This window comes from Archocentrus centrarchus, unplaced genomic scaffold, assembly GCF_007364275.1.
Source record: "Archocentrus centrarchus isolate MPI-CPG fArcCen1 unplaced genomic scaffold, fArcCen1 scaffold_24_ctg1, whole genome shotgun sequence".
NCBI lineage: Eukaryota > Metazoa > Chordata > Actinopteri > Cichliformes > Cichlidae > Archocentrus > Archocentrus centrarchus.
In genome coordinates this window covers 2,475,722-2,499,801 of record NW_022060254.1, presented here as the reverse complement: position 1 = coordinate 2,499,801, position 24,080 = coordinate 2,475,722, and the positions used below count along the sequence as shown (strand labels likewise).

Below are 24,080 nucleotides of genomic sequence, written 5' to 3'. Positions count from 1 at the left end.
AGGCCCGCAGCTCTGTGCTAACCACCATTATATGGCATTCCTACTTTTAGCAGAGGAATGGTTCCAATAAACATTCCTCCAATAATAAGTTGATCCCTTCATAGTGATATTTAATAAGACAGGCTGCCCATGATGTCCTGTTGCCTCTTTAATACACCTCTGTATGGGCACTATTAGTTGCCTGAAGCACATCGATATGATACTCAGTTTCTTACCATGATCACTGTAGCAGATCCTCAATGGTGACAGCAGCATCGGTGACCTTTTAGGTCAGTGATATCTTTAACATGACCTCACAGAAATTAGTGCGGGGGAGTGATATCTGGTGAACGAGGCGGTCGAGTAATGAGGCCGCCCCTTCCACTCCACCGGTCTGAGTATTTTAGGAACCCACAAACACGCAGTCCCAAATATGACTGCAAACTCTTTTTGTCTTGGTTCATCGTTTGGCTCGAGTGCCTGTTAGAGCCGCACTTTGTACAACTGCAAGTTCTTGTGTACTGCTGACTGCAGTAGCTCTCACTGGCAGCAGTACAGGTGGACTTATTAGGATTAAAAACATTGGTGAGTGCATAGATCAAATCTGATTAAGATACCTCATCAGCTGGCTCTGTAATAATGTTTAAAGTTTATGGACAGCCTGTATAATGAGAACACCTCCTCAGCCCTGAGGCGGTGCAGAAAGGCATCCATGCAAAGTCCAGAAAGCTGCAGGAGGCTGTGAGCGTGCACAAAAACTGCATCTTTTTATGTGGTCAGATTTGTGTTTGTTGGTCCACCCCAGCCCTCAACAAAGGACAAATGAAAGTTAACTGAATGACTATACTTTGTTTTAATGATTATAAAAAGAAATGGACACATTAGTGAACTGGTGAAAACACAAATGACATCCGGTGTCTCGTCAGCAGCCGTCTCCTCCATTAAATATCACTCTTATAAACACGTGTAGGTTATAGAAGCCGGTCCTGTAAGACATGATTCCAGTCACCGAGTACAATTAAGAAAGTGGCCACAGAGACGTGGACGTCGTCCAGAGTTAAAAAGAGGTTAAAATGAATTCACTTATTGTTATACACAAAAGGAAAAACTCAAACAGGCTGAAGCTGATGGTTCTCGCAGCAGCTGGACTCCCTGCAGCACCCGGCGAGCCCGTCAGCCCGCGCTCACTCCCAAACCGCCCCTGATTAATATTAAGTGCTGCTAACGGTGTTCGATTGTGCTCTTACATCACCACAAGTGCTCTCAACTACGACTGACAGGACCCACCCCCGAGGCTGCACGCAGCTTCCAGGTGGGGGTCACTACCTGGACCTGCGGTCTTTTCTGTTCTTGTCCAGGCTTTTGTCCATGGTCTTTTCGTTGTCCCCCCTGCATTTAGGGCAGTACCACTTTCCTTTTGGCTTGTAGGTGAGCCCCACGCAGGAGAAGTGGAACCACTCGATGGGGCACTGGTCATTGTCACAGCCGATCATCTCGCCGTAGGACACTTGTTCACAGAGGCAGTACGTGGGCTCGTTGGGGTCGATGGCGAAGTCGACCGGTGAGGCGTCTCGCTCCTGTTTGGCCTTGCGCTTCTTCTTCTTCGCAGACTTGGACTTCTTCTCTCGGGGCGGAGGGAGGGACAGCTCTTCCACGGGGTCATCCAGAGAGCCATTGGCAGACTGGTGGCTGGAGTCACGGCTCTCGCTGTTGCGCTGACGTCGCGGGCGGCGGGTCGAGGTGCGTTCGGGGGCCGGGGACTCCTGGATGCTGGAACGCCTCTCCGTGGTGAGCCGCTCCGCCTCGCTGGGCTCCTGGAGGCACAGGGAGTGAGAGTCCATCTGGCGGGAGCGGTTCTCCACCAGCTCCGTCATCTGGGTCACGACGTGGATCTTCTCATCACCGAGCTCCTGGCTGATGATGAGCGCCCGCTGCAGCTGGATCTGCAGGCGTTTCCTCTGAGCCGCATCTTGCTCCCCTTTGTATTTCTCAAACACTTCATCGACCTCGTTCAGCACCTCTGTAACGCACAGAATACAGTATAATTAACGAGTAAATAAATAAAATCACTTCATTTGCACAATAGAGAAAAAAAAAACTCCTCCCTCTGAATTTGTTTAGCTGTGAACAACAAAATTAGCCCACAAGATCTGAAACTGTGTCCCAGTCTGGGGGTAACCCGGAATAAATGACCTGCACCTCATTCTGCTGGATAAGTAATTAATGACCAACACAGCTGAATATTACCGGCCTCTTTAAAAATCATATTGGGTAATGTTGAGTAAAAACCCAACACTGTGTTGGAAAGGACAAGAAGACAATGAGGTGACTTTTGGGGTTGTGTGTCATGGAATGCTGAGTCTGGAGTTTGTTGAGGAGCCGTGACGCGACCGGAAAACTCGCGACATCAATGAAATGAGAGCAGCTGCAGATGATGCCTTTCAGTGACATCCGCGTTTGAGGCAGAACAGCTGAAGCGAGCGATGCTGTGGACTGTCACAGTGGGGATGGGAAACACGCACAAGGGTTACTGAGGCAACAACGGTTTGCTCGCTGCCAGCTGCAAACACGGTGAGCGCGCAGCTCCACGCTCCGGCACGAACATCACTGTGTGACTACACTGGACTCGAAATGTCCTCCACGCTTTTCTGTCGTTTTCGCTGCCAGTTTTCAGCACTCTGCAAACTTATTAAAGTGCAGCTGGAGCCGCAGCGGAGTCCTGCCAGCAGGAAATGACGACAGTCATGTAGCGAGAAGAGGGGCTGTCCTGCTCCGCAGCTCGGTCTCCGTGGAGCTCAGTGTTGCCTAAAATCGACCTGAAATCGTACGTCTGTCGTGTTCTCGGCCGGAGGTGCCGGGGAGCCTCTGCCGCTCACTCTGCGCCAGCGTGAGGCAACAAAGAGGGGCTTTCCCGGCACCGAGGGCTTTGTTAGCCGCCGGGCTCCGGGCCCTGATCGAGGACTTCATGACCGAGCAGCTCACGGCCAGCAGGGCGAGAGTGAGCCGAGCCGCCTCTTTGTTGTGCAGAAAATCTCCGCAGCTTATGAACCGCCATCATGTTAACCGCGGGCATCAAACATGTCCGCAGTGATCGATGCCCCGCACACCTTTATTCTCCGTTTCCACCGCAGCAGCAGCCTGTTTAAAGCTGACAAAACACTCAAGTTTCCTCTGATTAATACCGAGCGCAGCGCGTGCGAAGCTCGGCGCTCACGCGCTGATTTTCATAAAAAACAAACACGTCTGCAGTTCGTGGATTATTGTTGTCACATTCAGTAGCAGCAGGGCAGTCATAATGTGCTCACATGAGCGGACACAGACAAACAGCGCGCCGGGCTGCAGCAGCCGCAACTCAGACAGGAAGAGCCCACGGACCCGGAGCTCTCTGCAAAATGGGAACCCACGGCTCGCGCCTGCTCCACCATTTCAGCACGCGCCCTTCATGCTCGGTAAATCGATTCGCGCGTGAGAGATCGGGAAAGGGAAAACACGGTACCTTGATACTTTGCATCAATTTCTCGAAGCAGGGAAACATTTCTTTGTATATCCAGCGGCAGCGTCTCCACGCATTCCAGATAATCCTCCACGTAGCTGAGCAGCTGCTGCGACTTGTCGGCAGTGGGGAAGTGGTGGCCCAACATCGTGTCTAAGAGGCATAGAGGCACTGAGGTCTGAGGAGGAAACACGGGGGTATTCTGCTGAAACCAACCGCGGGGCGACTTTACAGCTTCTACGGCAGTTCACTTCAAACAAAACTAAAGCCACTGCGCATGCGGGAGTATTTTCCCTTTATGGTTTTGTATAGCTTCCTGTCGTTTATCGTCATCGAAGGCGTGTCCATTTGGGGTTGGCGCGCTGGGATTGGTGGACAATGACCTCATTATCATAATATTTTCCCGGGAAATTAAACCAATGAGGAAGTTAAAGTCGGAGGTTAGACGGAGCCCGAATTTGTCCTAATGTTTCAGGTAAAGCAGCGGCAGGATCTAAGGGCCAGTTTCACCATCTGAGCCTCAGCGTGACGCTCATTGTGTTTGGACAGAATCTCAGATATACGAGTGCAATTCAGAGAATTAGAGAAGTTCATTTTAAAGCACAGATTTTATGGTTTCACTGAGCATGTGCAAGTCAGGGTGCAGCCTACAAACCACAGCAAACGTTCAGAGTCAGAGAAACATTATGCACGAATGATGCTGTTAAAGTATCCGATATATGCTGTGAATATTACAGCCGGTAAATAAAATTATTAGAATATTTCATTTTGAGTTTGCCTAAATGATCATTCTGAAAGTTAAAAATATGAATAACATCAATCTAATTCTAGTTAAGTTCACTTGGTTCTAGTCATGTGGAAGACTGATGACTTGTTAGTTGTCCAGATGGTGATCATCAGCACCCTCCACACGGAGGGGGAGACACAGAAGACCACTGCTGGAAAGCCTGGCTGTTCACAGACTGCTCAGCATTAGTAGAGCAGGTCACTTACTAATCGGAAGGTTAGCGGTTCGATTCCCGGCTGCTCCGGGCTGCATCCCAAAGTATCTATGGGCAAGATACTGAACCAATGTTAGACAATAAAAGCACTTAGCTTAGATATGCATGGAAGTGCTTGTGTGAATGGGTGAATGCAAACATGTTGTATAAGAACTTTGAGTGCTTGATTAGAGTAGAATAGCGCTATATAAGAACTAGGCCATTTACCGTTCTCTTTATAAGCTTATTGGTGCAGCCGTCCACAACAGGCCTGTGAGGCTCAGACTGAAAATGATCTGAGTCAGTTTTAGTGAACACTGGACAAACTTTGTGACCTGTGAAAACTGTCGAAGGATTTCCATGAAGTCCAATATGGTGGAAAATTACTTCATAGGGTGTGTTGAAGGATTCCAGCAGTACCTCGAGTTCCAAAAACGGCCACAAATGTCACACACATGTCCAACTTTGCCTCGATGGTGAGGCTAGAGTGCTGAAGGAAGTGACTCATGACCTGGTGAGAATGATAATGAGACTTTCAGGAGGAAGTGTGCCATATTTCACAACTTTTGACCGGACATCTCTAGGGACTGTCATAGCCTGGCATTGAGAGGAAAAAAGGTTACGATGATATAATAAGGAAACCTACAGTCACTCTGGGTGCTGCAGCTTTGCTGCTTGTCCCTCAGTTATGGAAACAAGTGGAAAATAAATGAGTCCATCAGAGGGACAGCGTCAGAGACAGAGAGGAAAGGCTGAGCTGGTTTGGACATGTGGAGGGAGGAGGATGTTCTGGAAAAAGGATGATGAAGATGGAGCTGCCAGGCTGGAGGTCAAGAGGTTCGTGGATGCAGTGACGGAGGGTTGGTGTGACAGAGGGGGATGCTGGGATGGGGGAGATGGAGGCAGATGATGGTAAATGTCTCAGTTCTCATGTAGCACTTTTCTACTCCGGCACTCAAAGTGCATTCACTTGAAAATCTAAAAATATGCATTGAAGAAAAGTTCATTTGTTTATATTTGCTGCAGAAGGGTAGAATTCACCATTCATGGTAAACCTGGACAAGTGCAGCCTGAAAGTACAGTCTGTGGTGTCTGAGAAGGAGCTGCACACATGGAAATAAAACGTGCTGCTGGAGGAGAAATGTAACAGTTTGTTTCAAAATGGGAAATCTTTTTTATTAGGTTATTTGATGATTTGTGCAGTAGTTCAGGCGAGTGAGAACAGAGAGAGTGAACACTGAACTTAAACAGTTTCAGTTAAACACTAACATTACTTATCTTTTTCTTTTTTTTTTTTACCTGAGGTTTTCTCATGCATAATAAAAGCATAATACATAATTAAAACTGGAAAGTGTTTAATGAATTTGTAATGGCTTCATCCAGGCAACTAAATGATGAATTATTAGATTAAAAATAAACATATTAAAGATCAGTAAATCTGGGTGTGATTGTTAAAATGACCTTGTGGAGGATCCAGTTAACATATTTAATTGTCATGTAGAGAATGAGCCTGAGTGAAGAAGAACAGAGGTTCCTCTCATGGCTTCGTGGTGTCGTTCAGAGAGGAGGAGGAGGCTCTCTTCATACTTTCTGTTACTCTAACAGCAAATATGATGACTTAAAGCACTGACTGTGACCCACTTATGCCAGGATGGTGGGATATTACCCCTGAAGATGCCAAAACCTTTGATCAGGATCGTGACTGTGGGACGAGAAGGTCTGAAAGATGCAGGCGTATCCAGAGCCTGTGTCCTGCTCATGGGGCGCACGGACACGCGCCAAAAGAGCTGGAATAAAACTTTTGAGGTGTTTCAAAGGACGCTCCTGCAGCTGGATGGTCTCAACGCCAGTCCAGGTGTAATGTCACTTAAAACTACACTGAAATGAGGCTCAGGAAGACATGTTACACTGTCACTTGTTTGTAAAGTTTCGTTGTGTTACTTACATCAGCTGTACTGTAAGGAAATGTGATGATTTGTGATGTATTGTTGACAGTTGCTAAAGCTGACAAAAGCAACATGAAGTCATTAATGTATTTTCACCAGCAGCTCGTCACATGAGATATGATTTAGATTCTTCTGTTTCTGAACATTTAGAGGGACTTAACTCAGTTCTGCTCTCCAACATTAACTTTAACTTTGTTTTATTAAGGGCTGATATCCACGACACAATCGTGCCTGTTTTTAACGGAGTGCCGTCTGAATGGCTGAAGATCATGATCATCCATCTGTGCTGTATCATGAAGAAAATATGAGTTTATGAGATTTGAAAACTCATTATATTCTGTTTTTATTTACATTTTACACAGCATGCCAACTTCTTTGGGATTGGTTTATATATATATATATATATATATATATATATATATATATATATATATATATATATATATATATATATATATATATATATATATATATATATAACAGCAGGAGTGATGAATAAAAGCTCTGAGAATCACAGTATTTGTCTTTACAGTTACAGTGTGTACAGTGTGACCACTAGATGTCAGTGGGTTGCAGTCAGCTGAGTGCGTAATCCTGCTGCTGTGGCAGGACAAACATATTTTAGCCAGCCAGGTCAAAAACTTTACATTTAGACCGGCCGGCTGCTGTTAGGCAGTGAAACTTTCTTAGAAGCAGAAGCTGTAACTACACACTGTATTATGATTACAGTACTCTTTGTTTTCTATTACATAACAAATAAAGGACTGACTGCACCTTTAAGCAACTGTTGTTGTGATTATAAATGAACCTGAATTGAATTAATAGTTCAATTCAACTACTTCTGATCATTAAGAAACTGATACGACAGTCATGTGACGTCTGCTGCTGTAATGGGCCGGCTGTGGCTCAGGTGGCAGAGCGGGTCGCCTACAGTCAGAAGGGTCAGTGTCTCAAAGTCTCTGTGGGTAAGATACCAAACCCTGAGGTGCTGCTGATGCATCCATCAGACTGTGTGTGTGTGTGTGTGTGTGTGTGTGTGTGTGTGTGTGTGTGTGTGTGTGTGTGTGTGTGTGTGTGTGTGTGTGTGTGTGTGTGTGAAAGCACAGACAGTGTTGGTATACTGCGGCCTCACTGAGGCTTTTGTGCGGTTACCTGTGACTGCAGCGTTTCTGTAAATGTCCAAACATGTTCGGGTGCATTCCTGAGTCACGAGGATGAGCTGCGGTGTCACTGTCAGCCACCTGCTTTGGGTGCGTTTTGGAACCAACTTACTTCCTCTTTCTGGCTCTGTCACATGACGTGCTCTGTCTACTTATGCTAGCAGCGACAGCATATTAGTAAACGTTAATCATGTTATTAGGTCAGATGTAACTGTTCTGCTATTTCACTGTTTCTTCTTCTGCAGCTGTAACTCGCACCACTCAGACTGCAGCTTTTCCACAGCGCTGGTATCACTGATCTCACAGCTACCTACCATCCCTCCCAGTACTACTACTACTACTACTACTACTACTACTAAAGATAATAATACTGTTCCCTGTGTGTGACACTGTGTTTAAATACATGTTCTTTGTTTAAGTTTACTTCTTTGTACTGATAATGGCGCCAGTACTATTACTGCACCTGCTATAAATACTAGTACAACTTCGACTACTATTACAGTACTATTGCGCTAACTATTCATATTACTAATTCAAAAAAGTACTTTTATTACAGCACTTCTACTGTTTGCAGTATTAGTAGCTACCAGTAGTAATAATAATAGAGCTATTAGCCTACTATTACTACTTACAACTCAACTTCTTACCAGTACTACTGCTGTATTAGTATTAGTACTGATAATGATATTGTGATTGAACAGCAGTGGGTGTAGCTGTGAGGCTTGGGGAACTCTTGAGTTTCGTTTTATTCAGCGACCTTTCTGTGCTCTGCGGGACCACGGCTTCCCTCCTCCCTGCAGTCATGTTGGTTTCGTTTCCTCGCTGTGGCTCAATCCCTGCGTGTTAAGTTTCAAATACGCACCAGCACTTATTCTTTCTATTGAGATTTTCAAAATAAAATCCGTCCTTCACGCTTCCCCCCTCCTTCCTATGGTAATAATGTAGTTATTCATCACCGTCTCTCCATGTCAGCTTCTCCTCAGCCCTGCGCTCATCTAACACCATTAATTTCACTCATTAAAATACTCTCAAAGACTCACATTTAGAAGAAAACGCATCACATTATACTGAATGGAATAACTTAATTATTCATTAACTTAAAAAAAAAAAAACAGTGATAACACCAAGGACATTCTTATGTAAAATTTCTATCCTTTAATACATACAGAAAAAAAATCTTATTTGTATACTTGTAGGCTGGACTTCTGTAATTCCTAAGTATCAGGTTGTTCCAAGCCTGGTTCTGTCCGGGGTCTCCTCCCGTTACAGGACGGTGGGGTGGGGGTTGTTGGGGTTTGCACTATAATATTGAAACGACGAAAACTGACTTGAATCAAATACTCAATGGAATCCTTCAAAACAGTTTAATTAATTTTAAATTTTAAATAATTTACATCTCTTCTGAAATCACTGTAATCACATACACGCGCGACATATTCACTACTGATGTGAAACCAGTGTTTGCGAAATCTCCACACGGATGCTTTTATTTTAAAACGCTGATGGTTGGACTTCCTGCTGTGTGAAGGTGGCGTATTTATAGGCGGACTCGCGGCAGCGGCGCTCCAGAGCAGCTGCACCTCCGCCGCGCCGACACCGTCACCATGCTGAGGACTGCTGGGTTCGTCTTGATCGCGTGCTTCGCGCTCTCAGGTAAGGCGCGAAAACTATTCTGACGTTAAAACCAATAAATGAATTTACTGATATTTAATGATGAATAGATTTTAAAATATAAAACTTTGTCGGGTCGTTGGGTTACTGGTACAGCTGGTGGGTGCCGAGCGTACAGAGGGTCTGTGCGGGTTTATGTAGAAACAACAAACCAAAGTCTCCCTGCGAGTGTTTAGCGATAAACGCAGTTTCTTTGGACCTGCATTCACGGTCACTTCCGGGATTGTTCAGGGAATAGAAATTTCCGCAGGACTGAGTCACGTGTGTGCTGACAGACGACAGCTGTTGTTTTTAATAGACCCGATGAACATGAGCCGAAATCCAGCGCTTCCCAGCGTCCTCTGCGGCTCTTTTACGCAGTTTTGTAGACTTTGAATTCATGTATTTCTGTCATACAGCCCACCTGCTGCAGGTCAGAGAGTATTTTAAAAAGGCCTCTTTCTTTCTGACCATCTGCGCAAACAGCGCAGTCTGCGCGAATAGGACGCGCTTTGTTTCGCTTTCCAATGTGCGAACACGCAGATCCGCTGAGTGGTGCAAACGCATGACCACAAACCGTCAGAGCCGCTGCAGACTTTGATCATATCAGTTGAAGCCAGTATGAAAAGCAGTCAGCTCATTTTCCTGAGTTTGTTTAAAGGACTAGCTGCTCAGATATCAGCTCCACCTTAAAACTCAGCTGAGCTCACTTTTTTCTTTGTTTGGTAATAAATGGTTTTGGTTTATGTGCAGGGATCACTTGTACCAATATCAATATTTATATAACCCAACACTGGGTGATCTGCATCCTCTACAGCTGACCATCAAACTGTAGTTTGAGTAGCTGGTAACAAAAGCACATTAACTTCCTGTCAAGTGACACCGTCTCAAAGTAATATAAAGCTGCTGTGTGAATAAGTAGCCACTTAAACCAATAATGAAGCCTATACAGCTGAGTTATACGGGAGGTCGTTTAGTCTGGATTAAGTACATCTGAGTGCCGACTGTCTCTGTTTCTTTGTCGCTGAAGCGCTGTCACTGCCTGAAGCAAGGAAATCCAAACCTTCAGCAACGGTCTCCCCTGCAAGTGACTTTAACCCCACTCCAAACACCACCACAAAGTCAACCACCACCCTGGCTCCAAACACCACAACCGTGGCTCCAAACACCACAACGACCACCTTGGCTCCAAAACCCACCACAAAGTCAACCACCACCTTGGCTCCAAACACCACAACCGTGGCTCCAAACACCACAACGACCACCATGGCTCCAAACACCACAACCGTGGCTCCAAACACCACAACCGTGGCTCCAAACACCACAACGACCACCATGGCTCCAAAACCCACCACAACGACTACAACCACCACCCTGGCTCCAACCACCGCAGCCCCGCCCTCACCTACTCCCCCTGTAGGAGACTACAATCTCACAATCGGTGATAAGACCTGCCTGAAGGCTAAGGTGGCGCTGCAGATCCGACTGGTAACAACTAAATTATATTTCTTCATTTCAGAGGCCTAGCTTCATTTTCTTCTTTGTTTTTGGCATCTAAAGTAGTGTTAAGCATTCAGATGTTCTGTGAGCCACAGATCATAACGAGTCTGATGCAGCGCAAGGGTTTGACTCAGCTTTCAGTGATTCAGTTGTCAGAGAAGATTAGCTGTCATGCTGGTTTTGATTTCCTGGTTGAGTTGCAGTCAAAGGTCAAATCTGTCCAGTGCTTGTCTCAGAGGACAGCTGGCTATCCTGCATGAACCACAGTTTCTCTAAAGAGAGTCTGCTGCTGCTCTGGTGTGTTTAAAAGGTGCTTTCTTCCTCTCTTGTTTCTTTTCAGGCCAATAAAACCTTCATCATTCAGCCAAATCAAACCCATCTAAATGGAAGCTGTGATGAAACCAGGGTCACCCTTTACTTCAACTTCTCACAGGGCTTCATCAACTTCAACTTCACCAGGGTACGTTTGTCTTCCCGAAGCCTGTCACACATGCAGCGTCACAAGAACTAAATGAGGTGCTGAGATCAGCTGATCAGTCCTCTTTAACCTGAAATTAACACCGTTAACCCATCAGTCTGTTTATGATGACCCTAACTTTGCACTTATTACAATTATTCATTTTCTGCTTTTATCATTGTTACATTGTTCTTATTGTTGATGATACAATATTATTCTTAATGCAGGTGACATAGTAATAATTTCCTTGGCAGGACTGATATCTTACTCTGGCCTGAGGCGATCAGAATATGTTGTTTCTGTTATTAAATCGTGCTCCCAAGTCTCGGCGACTAATTATTCTAACGGACACATCAAACAGTAATCACACTTCCAGAGAAGTCTGTTCCTGCTTTCTCCTAAATGTTCAGGTTAGCGCCTCAGTTTGTTTGACCTGGAACTCTGTGAGGCTGGAGTTGCTGGTCTAAGGGAATTAGAGAAGTGCTAAAAGAGAAGTGGCTCTTATTTACCAGGTTCCACGTGATGGGGAAACTACATCACACTGCCTCACCCTGCCGCATTCATGTGATTCATTCAGTGGTTTTCTAAGTCATAGATCAATGCTTAAAGTGCTGATGTATCACTGTCAAGTAAAACACAACTCAAGTAACGATGGCAGCCTGCTCGTCCTATTGAGCACATCAATGAAAATGCCGTGTCCTCGAGGAGCAGTTGGGCTGAATATATGGACTCTGTACCACGATCCCTGCCGAGGAAGGAGGAAGGGAGGACCGCTGGATTTGGTTTGGCTGTTAGCTTACTAGAATTGTTCACCTGTAACCGCTGCATGAACTGAAGCAGCTGAACTATTTAAAAAGAAAAAAAAAAAGCAGAACCTGTCTGAAGATCAGACACTTTCACTAAAAGCTTTAAAAATGAACATGAATTGATTTCTGAAGCTGTTGTTTGGTTGTTGACATGTAGGCCAAAGAGTCCAGAGGTTCCAGGCTGTGACGGTGCAGGTTATTATGACTGGTGCAGTGAGTTTATTATGCAGGCTGCTCTCTGGCAGGCTGTACAGGGGTCAGAGGCAAACGGTAAAGCGTGATCAAACCGGTCAGAGTAGTTTTGTGCCTCAGACATGAAGCTCGGCATGCCCGCACGCTCAAACAACCTGTTTATCTGCTCTAAAGGAGCAGGGCGCCCCTAACAGCATGTGACACGAAAGCTAAGCTCTCACCTTTACACACAGCAAAGATCTCAAGCGCCACATGTTGTTTATCATGTGCAGTTTGGTAAAAGTGATTCCTGTTTTCTTACATTTCCTCAGGACGTTGGTAATAAAACCGTCTACGTTGACGCCGTGGGTTTCACCCTGAACTACCCTTTGACCCGAGGACGTAAGTCAAACATTTGCTTCCTGACATTTTCACTGATTAAACTTTGGACTCTTCTAATTGGATCATTACTCCAGGTGCAGGTGGCTGTTAAATATAAAGAGATGAAAAGTATTTTCGAACCCGCAGCTTCCTTGTTGTTGTTATCTGTTCAGCTATATTTAGACCAAACCTGTGGAGTCAGTGTCATGCCGGTAACATTCAGCCTGCACTCGGTTTAATAAAAAAATGCTCTTTCTTTGTTTCAAGGTTTGACAGATGCACGTTACAGTGGCAGCAACACATCCCTCCATCTGTTCCCCGCAAAGATTGGACACTCGTACTCTTGCAAGAGTGACTCTCTTTACATGGGCAAGGGCCTGTACCTGGACATAACTAATGACCAGATGCAGGCCTTCAACCTGACCAAGAACGACTTTGGCTCTCGTAAGTGAAACCATCCTGTCAGTGTGGGAGAGGGAATGATGGGAAGCAAAGAGTGAGCGAACATTTAGTGACTGGAGAGGAAGAGATGGGCGGAGCAGGCTCGGGGAGGACACCCCCCCCCCCGCCATGACAGGCTCAGGGTGAGAGAGGAAAGAAAAACAGAGACAAGGGCAAAAAAAAAAAAAAAAAAAACTGGCAGAGAGCAAAGGTTAATGATGTGTTCTCATTTGTTCCTGTGAGGTCACACTGTGGGTCTGCAGGTACTGTATTTCTTACAGCAGTGTGTAACTTTAACACAACACAGCCCACATGGGGATATTAAAATTTCAGTCATTTTATTTTTGGTCATTTACTCCATACAATATTTTACCAACTGATGTGTCATTATTGGATCATCAGTAGATAGCGTAATATGCAATAAGCCATCCATGATTGATTGATCTGGAGATCTGAGGAACTCTCTCATGTCATCATTTCGGCTGCAAACAGTGGAAATGAGAGCAGCTGGGTGAGGCTGCTGACAGACTGACAGTGCAGTGCTGCAATGCAGGTCAGGAAGAGCAGGTTTAACTACAGTGTGACTGCAGCAGAGGTCTGTGACTGACGGGAAGGAAACGAAGGGCCTCAGCGTGTTCTAGCCCTGAGCATGTTTTCAAAGAGCGGTCTCACTTCTCAGGTGCTGAAGATGAATACGTGCTAGCAGACGGATAGTTTGGATTCCATTCAGCCTAAACATCCACAATCTTAAAAAAGTCCTTAAAAAAAAAAAAAACTGCTCACATTAACAAAGTGATATGCTGTTTAAATGAGTGTGTGTGTGTGTGTGTGTGTTTTCCAGCTGACTTCTGTCCGGCTGACCAGCCTGATTACCGGGTGGCCATTGCAGTGGGAATCGTACTGCTGGTGCTCATCATCGTGGTGGTCGTGGCCTACCTGTTGAGCCGCAGGAAGAGGATGGAGGGCTACCAGTCCCTGTGAGGAGGGGAGGGGGGGGCTGGCCAGCAAACGATGCAAAGTCACTGACAGGTCACGCAGTCAGTGAGGCGGTGACCTTTTTTAGGGGGTTGGAGGGCATCATCACTAAAACTTAACCTGCCATTTTTCTGTCCTTGTGTAGCTTCATTTAACTGGTTGCTGGTTGGCTGCAGTTTTTATCCAAAGGCTCCTGCATGTGGAGGCTGGAGTGTGCCACTTTGAAGAGCTTCACTGTAACAACGTGAAACTTTAAAGTCCGTCATTTTAAAGAACGAGCTCGTTAAATGTAAATAACAAAAGTGGCACATTCCACACTCCGTACAAACAGGAAGGCCGACACACACAAAGCCGAGCGGTTTTTCCTGCCGTGCCATTGGCCGGCATGCTTATCTGTGTGCTTCTGGCGCATAAATTGAGCTGTGTCCCACCCTGATGTCTTCACAGATAAAAACTGACCCTGGTGCCTGAGCAGAATCAGGTCATGGATTTACTTTTCCAGCCGCACTCGCGTTACTTTTCTGTCCTGTGGCTTCTCCTCCGAGTCACAGTCCAGCTGACACCATCACTGAACTCTACAATCGTGAATTAAAAGTCTTTTTTTATTATCACCTTTACTTTAAAAATTAGAGCAGTCTGACTCAGATGACAGGATTACTTTATTTTTGTTAACTTGAAGGATTTTTGTGTTGCGGGGCTTTGTTTTGTTTTAATAATCACATGTTAATTTTATTTTCATAAAAAGGGAGCTGATCTAATGTCTACAGGTGATTATACTGTGGTTGAATTATGAGCTATCATCGGCTGAAGGGATCATCAATAATCGCTTTTATTGCTGTCCTGACTGAGTGTGTCTGGCTCTGTCGAACTGTGTGTCCCTGATGTTTTCATGCAGTGCAGGGGTGGAGCATCCACGTGGGCTTGTAATGAGTCTGATAAGGTTTTTAATGGCGCACACAGCACACAGCACATGTCCAAAGTCCATCATCACAAAGTGCCCTCTGGACTCTGCAAAGCCTTAAACAAATGTTCCCCGCTGTTCTCTGCCAGGCTGAGCGGGAGCGCTGACCCTGGATCAGTCTTCACACTCAGATGCTTTTCTATCTAAAATGTGATCTCTGCTCCACAAAGACTTTATGCCTTAGCTCACACAGGTTGCCAAAGTCACAGTGAGGGTTTGTACTTGCAATGGTGGTTTGTCTGCGTCGCTCTGCAGAGACACAGACAAACCACCAGTTGGCAGTAGTGTGCTGTGCAGGTTCATTATGTTAGCTTAATTGGTGGTTAAAATTGGCCTGGAATGTGAGGCAGACGAGGTGCTTGCAGTGTAGCGAATAAAGGGATGTATTAATGTGTGGTCAGTAAGACTGCAGACGCGCTGCTGAACAGCAGGTTTAAAATGACTGCAGCACAGAAGAGCGAGACACCCAAACCTCCTGAACCCGTAGATTTGCTTTAAAAATAAGAAAAAGGGAATCTAAGAACACTAGACGTAATCACAGCTTATTACAGCCAAGTTTCTCTTGTTCTGAAGCAGGAAGTGAAAAGCTCAGAGAAACGTGCCTCAAAAAGTGAACAAATGAAAGCCAAACCGTCTGCATGCTGCCAGCTGCACCGACACAGTAGGTGCAGTATCTGCATGAACCAACTCTTCAGTAAAACCTTTAATAATCCAGTACCAGTAATACTTTTTGTACCTTTTAATAATTCTTTATGTGCTTTTGTTGATGTAATGAAAAGGGGACTTGATGATGATGATGATGATGTGACGGCAGCTCTAGCAGCAGTGTTAGTGTCAGGCTGATGGATGACATGACTGCTGTGCACACTGTGTGAGCACTTTGCACCTCATCTTTATGTCCTTTGCAAATAAAGAATGATTATATTTCTAAATGTGTGTCTTGTGATGGTGTCAGATCACAGCAGCTTCGCTCATGCAAATGTGGGTTTGAAGAAGAAATGTTTGAGGAAGAGGATCAGCTGTCATCCATAAAGAAAAAGTCCTAATGGATCCCAGTTTGAGCTGAGTGTCAGAGGCAGGAGGTGATGGAACATGAAGGAGCTTTAGGCCAGACTGGAACATTTGCTAAAACTGATCACACATCAGCTGATGCTGCTGGCATTAATAAGCGGCGTTGAGCTGTCCTTCACACTGAAATGACAACAAATCCTTGCGCATGCCCGGAGCGCCACAGCCTGAACATGATCTGACCCCAGAGCCCGCTGCTTCCTGCTGGACACTTTTCAGGATGTTTGCTTGAGCCTCAGTCCCCGCCCCCAGCTCCCTGACGGGCCCGGGGGAGGACAGGCGGGGGCGGGGCTCCTCCCAGATCCATCAAGTTGTTGCAAAACTTCCGCGCTGCAGCCTGGAACCAGCGCAAAAACACGAGAAAAGTGCGAGACTCCCGTGGGTGAAGCAGCAGCGGATCGCGATCATGGCAGGTAAAAACCTGAGTATGAGTGTAGCAAATGTAAATGTGCTCGTTTCTGGATCGGGGGGGGCTCGGTGGTGTTTGCTCAGTGATGAAATCCAGATGTTGCTAAATATCCGCACAGGCTGCGCAGCCAGTAGACTGATCCAGGAACAGCTCAGTGAATGCCTGTGAAATATGTCACTGACACTGACACAACAGCACAGCGTCAGTGTGATCCTCACACGCTCAGTGAGGAGTAACATCACACCAAAGATCAGGTTTGATCAGAGGGATGAAGGGCTGGGCAGAGATGCTGAGGCTGAAATGTTCTTCACGTCCTCTGTGACTGTCAGGGTTCAAAGCCAGCCCGTGGAAACCAGCAGACACCACGCACACTCGTGTTTTTTTGTAGTTCCTGTGGAGCCAGGACCGTGCCACTGCAGCAGACAGTCACAGTAACCCCCAGGAAGCTTAATAATGCCTGAACAATGCATGGAATAAACAACATTTGAGCTTTTGCTGAAAATAGCGTCTAAATGTCTAAACTCCATCCATCCATTCACCCATTCACCCATCCATCCATCCATCCATCCATCCATCTTCTTCTACTTAATGCTTTCAGATGAAGCAGCAGTTGTGGAAGAAGACCTCAGCGCGGCTCAGAGTCCTCTGGTCGCCGTCAGCTTCCAGAGGAACATCCGCAGAAAAGAGAAGTTTCTGGAAGCTGAACCCAAAGCTCTGGGGGTACGCTTTGTCTGTGTGTGTCTGTGTGTGTGTTTAATTTCTGTCTTTAAGCTGCATTTTCTTCTCGGTGTGTTTCAGATCACTCAGATCGTCCTGGGCGTTTATACGATTGTGTTCCTCAGTGTGTTTCTGATTAATGGCCTGGATCACTGGGGCAATGACATACCTTTCTTCATTTCATCTGTCCTGGTAAGCAAGCAAACACTTCACACACAGTATTATGATTGTGCAGAGAAACAATACAAGACAAGAAAATAAACACGCTTCATTTATGCAGTTATGCAAGTCTAATTTATTATTGGTAATAATCCTGTATTTCAGAGTGAGGGAGGCAACCCTCTAATGACCTCTGACCTCTAGAGACAAATGTTGACCTGTTGACGAGTGGTAGCTGGAGGTTGCTGGTTGCCACTGGGTGACAAAAACTCCCTGTGATTGCTCTGGTTGCTAGCAGATGGCCACTGTCGCCCACAGATTGCATGAAGACACCGTGTCTGCAAACACTCACTAATGCTGCAGTCACAGCAGGGAAAACAGGGGTTAGAGGTCGTGACTGAATGTACTGCAGCTGTGTGCAGTGAACTACTGTCTACACACAGATGCATTTACTGCAGGATGGAAACTGAACACAAGTGCTCAGCAACTTGCTTTTATATAAAAATATAACCAGCTGGTAACCTGCTGCAAAGAGGCGCGTTGCAGATGGGTGTAGACTATTTAATTAATTATTTAATAGCCTTTGCAAACTGTCGAATTACAGTCCGTCTGTGGCTGATCGGTCATCACAAGTACTGCGATCATTGTGAATTATGAAAAAGTATGCTGAATGAAAATAGAGCCACTTTAACCTGATAGTGGTGGTGTGTGTCACAGTCATGTGACGGAGCAGCACCTGGACTGTAAATAGGTGCAAAGCTTTGTTTTCTTTGGTACTTGAGAGGGCGGTGATGAGGAGTCGGTGCTCCTGTCAGTGAGCGTTTGAAAGCGCTGAAGCCAGTCATCCAATCAGAATGCAGCTGATCACAGTCACGTGCTGGGGCTGATAGCAGAGCGCCTTGGACTCACTCGGCTGTTTTGGTCCTGCTGCTGCTCTAAGTCCTGTCCAAGCACACATTTGTGAAAGCAGATCTGCAGTCTCCATGACAACATGTGCCTTCAGGGGCCGTGGCCATGGCCGTGGAAAAGGAAAGAGGAAAAACTTCCAGCATCTGATGCTGTCACCATTCCAGCTCAGTGCTCCGTGTTTGTGTGTCTCTGAGCTTTGCTTTAATTCTTCTGTCAGATCAGCCTTATGCTCATGATGGTTCCACTATGAGTTCTGTTTGAGTATAGGGAACCCTGTTCTTGGTGCTTTGGTTTACTTGTTCTCTCAGTGTTCCTCCCTCGATGTTCCTCCCTCGGTGTTCCACCCTCGGTGTTCCACCATCAGTGTTCCACCATCAGTGTTCCTCCCTCAGTGTCCCTCCATCAGTGTTCCTCCCTCAGTGTCCCTCCGTCAGTGTTCCCCCCTCAGTGTCCCTCCCTCAGTGTTCCATCATCAGTGTTCCTCCCTCACTGTCCCTCCGTCAGTGTTCCATCATCAGTGTTCCCCCCTCAGTGTTCCTCCCTCAGTGTCCCTCCGTCAGTGTCCCTCCGTCAGTGTTCCATCATCAGTGTTCCTCCCTCAGTGTTCCTCCCTCAGTGTTCCTCCGTCAGTGTCCCTCCGTCAGTGTTCCTCCCTCAGTGTCCCTCCGTCAGTGTCCCTCCGTCAGTGTTCCCCCCTCAGTGTCCCTCCCTCAGTGTCCCTCCGTCAGTGTTCCATCATCAGTGTTCCCCCCTCAGTGTTCCTCCCTCAGTGTCCCTCCATCAGTGTCCCTCCGTCAGTGTTCCATCATCAGTGTTCCCCCCTCAGTGTTCCCCCCTCAGTGTCCCTCCCTCAGTGTCCCTCCCTCAGTGTCCCTCCCTCAGTGTTCCTCCCTCAGTGTCCCTCCCTCAGTGTCCCTCCGTCAGTGTTCCATCATCAGTGTTCCCCCCTCAGTGTTCCCCCCTCAGTGTCCCTCCCTCAGTGTTCCTCCCTCAGTGTCCCTCCGTCAGTGTTCCTCCCTCAGTGTTCCCCCCTCAGTGTCATCAGTGTCCCTCCCTCAGTGTTCCCCCCTCAGTGTCGTCAGTGTCCCTCCCTCAGTGTTCCCCCCTCAGTGTCCCTCCGTCAGTGTTCCATCATCAGTGTTCCCCCCTCAGTATTCCTCCGTCAGTGTCCCTCCGTCAGTGTTCCCCCCTCAGTGTCCCTCCCTCAGTGTCCCTCCGTCAGTGTTCCATCATCAGTGTCCCTCCGTCAGTGTTCCCCCCTCAGTGTCCCTCCCTCAGTGTCCCTCCGTCAGTGTTCCATCATCAGTGTTCCATCATCAGTGTTCCCCCCTCAGTGTTCCCCCCTCAGTGTCCCTCCCTCAGTGTTCCTCCCTCAGTGTCCCTCCGTCAGTGTTCCTCCCTCAGTGTTCCCCCCTCAGTGTCGTCAGTGTCCCTCCCTCAGTGTTCCCCCCTCAGTGTCCCTCCCTCAGTGTTCCTCCCTCAGTGTCCCTCCGTCAGTGTTCCATCATCAGTGTTCCCCCCTCAGTATTCCTCCGTCAGTGTCCCTCCGTCAGTGTCCCTCCGTCAGTGTTCCCCCCTCAGTGTCCCTCCATCAGTGTCCCTCCGTCAGTGTTCCAGCATCAGTGTTCCCCCCTCAGTGTTCCTCCCTCAGTGTCCCTCCGTCAGTGTCCCTCCCTCAGTGTTCCCCCCTCAGTGTCCCTCCCTCAGTGTTCCATCATCAGTGTGCCTCCCTCAGTGTCCCTCCTTCAGTGTCCCTCCCTCAGTGTTCCCCCCTCAGTGGAAGGGGGGAACACTCAGTGGAGCTCTGCATTAACCAGGTTCATGTGACTGTGGTTCCTGTGCTGACTGATGTCCTTGTTCATGAGGAAGTATCAGAAATATTAACCTAACAACGGTCTGGTTCTTTAAAGGCGGTTTAGAATTTCACTAAATTATTTCATATTGATATGGTGATGTATTGTAGGCATGTTTATCACTCCTAATTCCCCTAATAAAAAAAAAGCAGTGTGATTTTAATGTGCTTTAAAACAGTTTGTCATTGTGTTTGAAGAGTTGCTGTGTCTGCAGCGATGCTTCCTGTGCAGCTGTCACGTTTCTCAAAGAGGAGTTTCCGTGCGGAGGCGGTTCCTCCCACACTTTGGCCTGATGTCGACCTTTTTTGTGTGTCTTTGTTGTCTGTGCAGGTGGTAATAGCTGGGGTCACAGCTGTAGCGGCACAGAATCTTCATTTGCCAACAGTGAGTGCACACACATAGAAAGCAACCGCACAATGAACCACACATAAATGAGCTGGAATCAGAAGAGCACAAAGGCTTTAATAAATCTGTGCATGAGCTGCTGGAGCCCCTCACCACAGAAAAAGGACAGCTCTCAGTCTCACTTCCTCTGGGTGAGGCTGAATGCAGCTGATTGTTACACATGTCTGATGACCCGATGACATTTTAGTGCCAGGACAGGCAGTGACCAGGGACACATGCTGCACATGCTTCTCACAATACTGCAGACAGACAGCAGCAGTCATGGCGGAGAGAGAAGTGAAACTCCTCTTTTTATTCCAGGATCTAAGTTTATCTTCTCTCACGATGCCTCCAAACAAATAACTGTGGGTCATTTTAAAGCAGAGATCTTGTTGTTCCTCAGCTGAGGGCCTGTTTGGGGATGCAGATTGTGGCGTGTGCCGCTTCCATCGCCAGCATAATCTGCAGTCTGATTAAACTGGCGCCCCCGCCCTCTTTCTGCTGGAGGTACTACGACTACAACTCCACACACGAGGATGGTGAAACCTGCCATGAAATTGAGGTGAGTAACAACTGTCCTCTTTATAAGACAGCAGTTATAAATATGGTAAATGAATGAAAAAAGTTGAAGAGTAACGTGTGTGAATCACGTCCCATTTACAGTCCATCAATTCCCACTTTTTTGCCGGGGCTGTGCTCATCCATGCTACTCTGTTTGCCATCTCTGTCACGCTGACTGCCTACTGCTGTAAGGTGGCCAACTGTTGTGGACCGCCTCCCAAAATGGTAAGTAGATGCTCGTGATTGCTACTGCAGTGCTCTGCCTCAAAGATCCTGAGTTTCCCGAGTGATGCGGGGAAAAATGGCCGACCTAGGATCGTTTTATTAACCCTTCAGGGAACGGCCACGCCACTTTAACTTCGGGCAGGACTCTCAGGAGAGCGCCGCTCTTTTATTACCACTCCTCATCTGTGTGGCTGACGTTGGTCATTTTCTTTGTTTTCTGTGCCTTTCAGCCAGTGATCACTGTACAAGCCCCCCCCGCCCAGGAGTGATGATGATGATGATGATGGGACAGGCGCACAAGACTCGTGTACAGCCACAAAAATGCTGCACAAACCCGTCCTGAGATTAAACTATATCAGTATTTTTAGTATAACAATGACTATGTGTAACGTGAGAGGAGTAAAACTGACACTAAGCAGCTTTTTAGCCTCCTTTAGGCTCTTGTTTTCTACTGTGTGTGTCTGTGTGTGTGTGCTCAGGAGCATACTGGAGACACACAAGGGGAGCAACTAGCTGATGAAAGCTAATGTCTGATGTGTGCTTAAACATTGTGTTTGCAGATTGTTGTAGTGCCCCCTGGCAGCCAAAGATGATTTTGTCCTCTGTCTCTGTGTACGTTATGCTGTGTGTTGTTCATGTGGGCAGGGCTGGGGAAACAGCAGAAAGGTTCATAGGTCATAGAGAAGCAGTGAGTCCAGGTGGAAGTAATGCAGCGAGGACACGATACACAGTAATAACAGCGACCTGTGACTGACTGACATGTTTCAAAACTTTATTTCTGTCATTTAATTCTCTCAAAAATGGGTTCAAACATGTGAATGATTTAAAGCACTTTTATTAACTGCAGTTAATGACAGATCCCAGCACTGCTGAAAAGCAGTGTTTTCTGTTTTACATACGCAGCTGAAATGTTGCAATAAGCAAAAACGGCCAGAAAATAAAGCATCTCTACATTATGTGATGAACCGAGGCTCTGACAACAGGATACAGCATCATAACTGTGAATGCACACGACGGAAAACGGAGCGAGTCAGCAAGCATGAGCGCCTCCTTCAGGTCATTAACACATTAACACTTTTCCTGAACACGTTTCTTCAGATTATGTTAAGATCACTATTTTAATAATGCTTTATTTGTAACTACAGAGATAATAATAAAACATTCAAAGACATCATGAGTCCTGCTGCTGTGATGAGTAGTTTGTACAGCGTGGTGAAAAACACAAACACACCGACGCTCTCTGCTGTCCCATGAAGAGCTCGAGTGGGAGCAGTCGAGGTGTGACGAGCAGTCAAACATGCTCTTACCGCCTGTAGTCTTCCAGATGCTCCCTTTAGGGGGCGCTACAGCAGATCATCTGCCTCCATCTCACCCTATGCCAGCATCCTTCTGTGGCACCAACCCTCAGCATGTCCTCCTTCACTACATCCATGAACCTCCTCTGAGGTCTCCATCTTCATCATGCTTTGTCCAGTGTATCCACTCTTCCTCCACACATCTCAGCCTCTCTGTCTCCAAAAAGCTCAACCTGAGCCGTCCTTCTGATATACTCATTTCTAATCTGTTGCTGCTCTCCTGTCACAAATCACCCCTGACACTCACCTCCACCCTGCCTGCACTCTTCTTCACTGGTTGCTTTGGATGGTTGACCCCAGGTATTTATCAACCTCTGCTCCTTGCATCTTCACTGTGTACACCCGCCTCCCTCTCATTCACACACATGTATTCTCTCTTGCTTCTACTGACTTTCATTCCTCCACCTCTCTAGGCTCTCTTCCACCTTCTGCCTAATCTCACCACAGATCACAGAATCAGAGTCCACAGAGGCTCCTGCCTGACCCCACCTGTCCATCACCATCACAGACAGAAGGGGCTCAGAGCAGATCCCTGAGGCCTCATATCTTTACGGTACAGTTCATCAGCTTTATCCCTTTGTAGTTACTGCAGCTCTAAGCGTCACCCCTGTTCTTGAAAACAGGTACCAGTGTACTTCTTTTGACCAGGTAGCCATCAAGAAGGCCGGTTATCCCGACAAGATTGTCATTGGCATGGATGTGGTCAGACTTCTTCCACAAGGGAAAGTACAACCTGGACTTCAAGTCCCCCAGTGACCCCTCCAGACACTTATCAGTTATAATATAATCTATAGGTTATATTTTTTGCAGAGGTTCTACAGTTTTTGTAACTGTTGTCAAATAAGTGATAATTTGACTTCATGATTGAGGCCATAGTGTGATCTGGACTTCCTCTGTGTTCCTAATCTACTGTCCAGCTCATTAACATATTTGAACTAACACAAATGTTACCTTGTAAATAGACTGCAGCTGCACTGCACACAACAATGGATACAACACTGTGGAAGCTGGGAGGGAAATGACATCCCACTGATTGAGAAGACCTTCAGCCTGGAAAACCACCTGCAACTTTTATAGGGAAAAACTGAAGCTGGGACATGTTACTGATGGAAAATCAGATTCCTTGGAAATGCTGCAAATTTCAGGCGAGCATGAAGGTGATAATTTTGGAGCAAATCTATGCAAAATGCTGCAGATGAAATTTCAAGCTATACTGTAGATTTAGCTTCACTCACTGCTCCTCCCTTATTTTGTTGGCCAATTCCTCTGAAACCTGGGATGAGTATTAAGCTCTGCAGAATGCTGCAGACAGATTTCCACTTTATTTTACTAATTTTCTAAAAAAAAAAAAAACAGTATGAGCTCAGTGATGGCTGACCTACAGCCACATTATTGTACAAGTGTAGCATGAGACAGCGGAGCTCTGAAGGCCAGCAGGCCTCTGGTTAGACTTACAGAAGGCTGAGATTAGAAAAAAAAAATAGTGTCTACATTAAAATTATGAGTTTGTCTAATTAATTCTGTGAAAATGAGTGACCGT

The 24,080-nt window shown here is 46.4% G+C and overlaps 3 protein-coding genes across 4 annotated transcripts; 2 read left to right on the top strand and 1 right to left on the bottom strand.

Annotated features, from left to right (window-relative positions):
• Positions 1-829: 829 nt before the first annotated feature.
• Positions 830-3,748, bottom strand: ing2 (inhibitor of growth family, member 2). The gene is made up of 2 exons (XM_030723233.1): positions 3,476-3,748; positions 830-1,999 (listed from the first exon to the last, which is right to left on the bottom strand). Exons 1-2 carry the CDS (start codon positions 3,618-3,620, stop codon positions 1,302-1,304), a joined length of 843 nt encoding a protein of 280 aa, XP_030579093.1. The 5' UTR covers positions 3,621-3,748; the 3' UTR covers positions 830-1,301.
• A 5,344-nt stretch (positions 3,749-9,092) lies between these two features.
• Positions 9,093-15,832, top strand: cd68 (CD68 molecule). Its single transcript, XM_030723228.1, has 6 exons — positions 9,093-9,211; positions 10,239-10,696; positions 11,049-11,168; positions 12,475-12,544; positions 12,791-12,967; positions 13,806-15,832. Exons 1-6 carry the CDS (start codon positions 9,163-9,165, stop codon positions 13,943-13,945), a joined length of 1,014 nt encoding a protein of 337 aa, XP_030579088.1. The 5' UTR covers positions 9,093-9,162; the 3' UTR covers positions 13,946-15,832.
• A 334-nt stretch (positions 15,833-16,166) lies between these two features.
• LOC115775741 (membrane-spanning 4-domains subfamily A member 4A-like) lies at positions 16,167-22,356 on the top strand. Of its 2 annotated transcripts, XR_004019378.1 has the most exons (8): positions 16,167-16,381; positions 16,976-17,097; positions 17,176-17,286; positions 20,346-20,399; positions 20,803-20,961; positions 21,063-21,185; positions 21,416-21,541; positions 21,914-22,356. XR_004019378.1 is itself a non-coding variant. In XM_030723238.1 (7 exons), the coding sequence occupies exons 1-7, from the start codon at positions 16,375-16,377 to the stop codon at positions 21,452-21,454; spliced, it is 615 nt and encodes a 204-aa protein (XP_030579098.1). In that variant the 5' UTR covers positions 16,170-16,374; the 3' UTR covers positions 21,455-22,356. The 2 variants fall into 2 exon arrangements, 1 of the variants encoding a protein (XP_030579098.1); XM_030723238.1 differs by having other exon boundaries at positions 16,170-16,381; positions 21,416-22,356.
• The last annotated feature ends 1,724 nt before the right edge of the window (positions 22,357-24,080 follow it).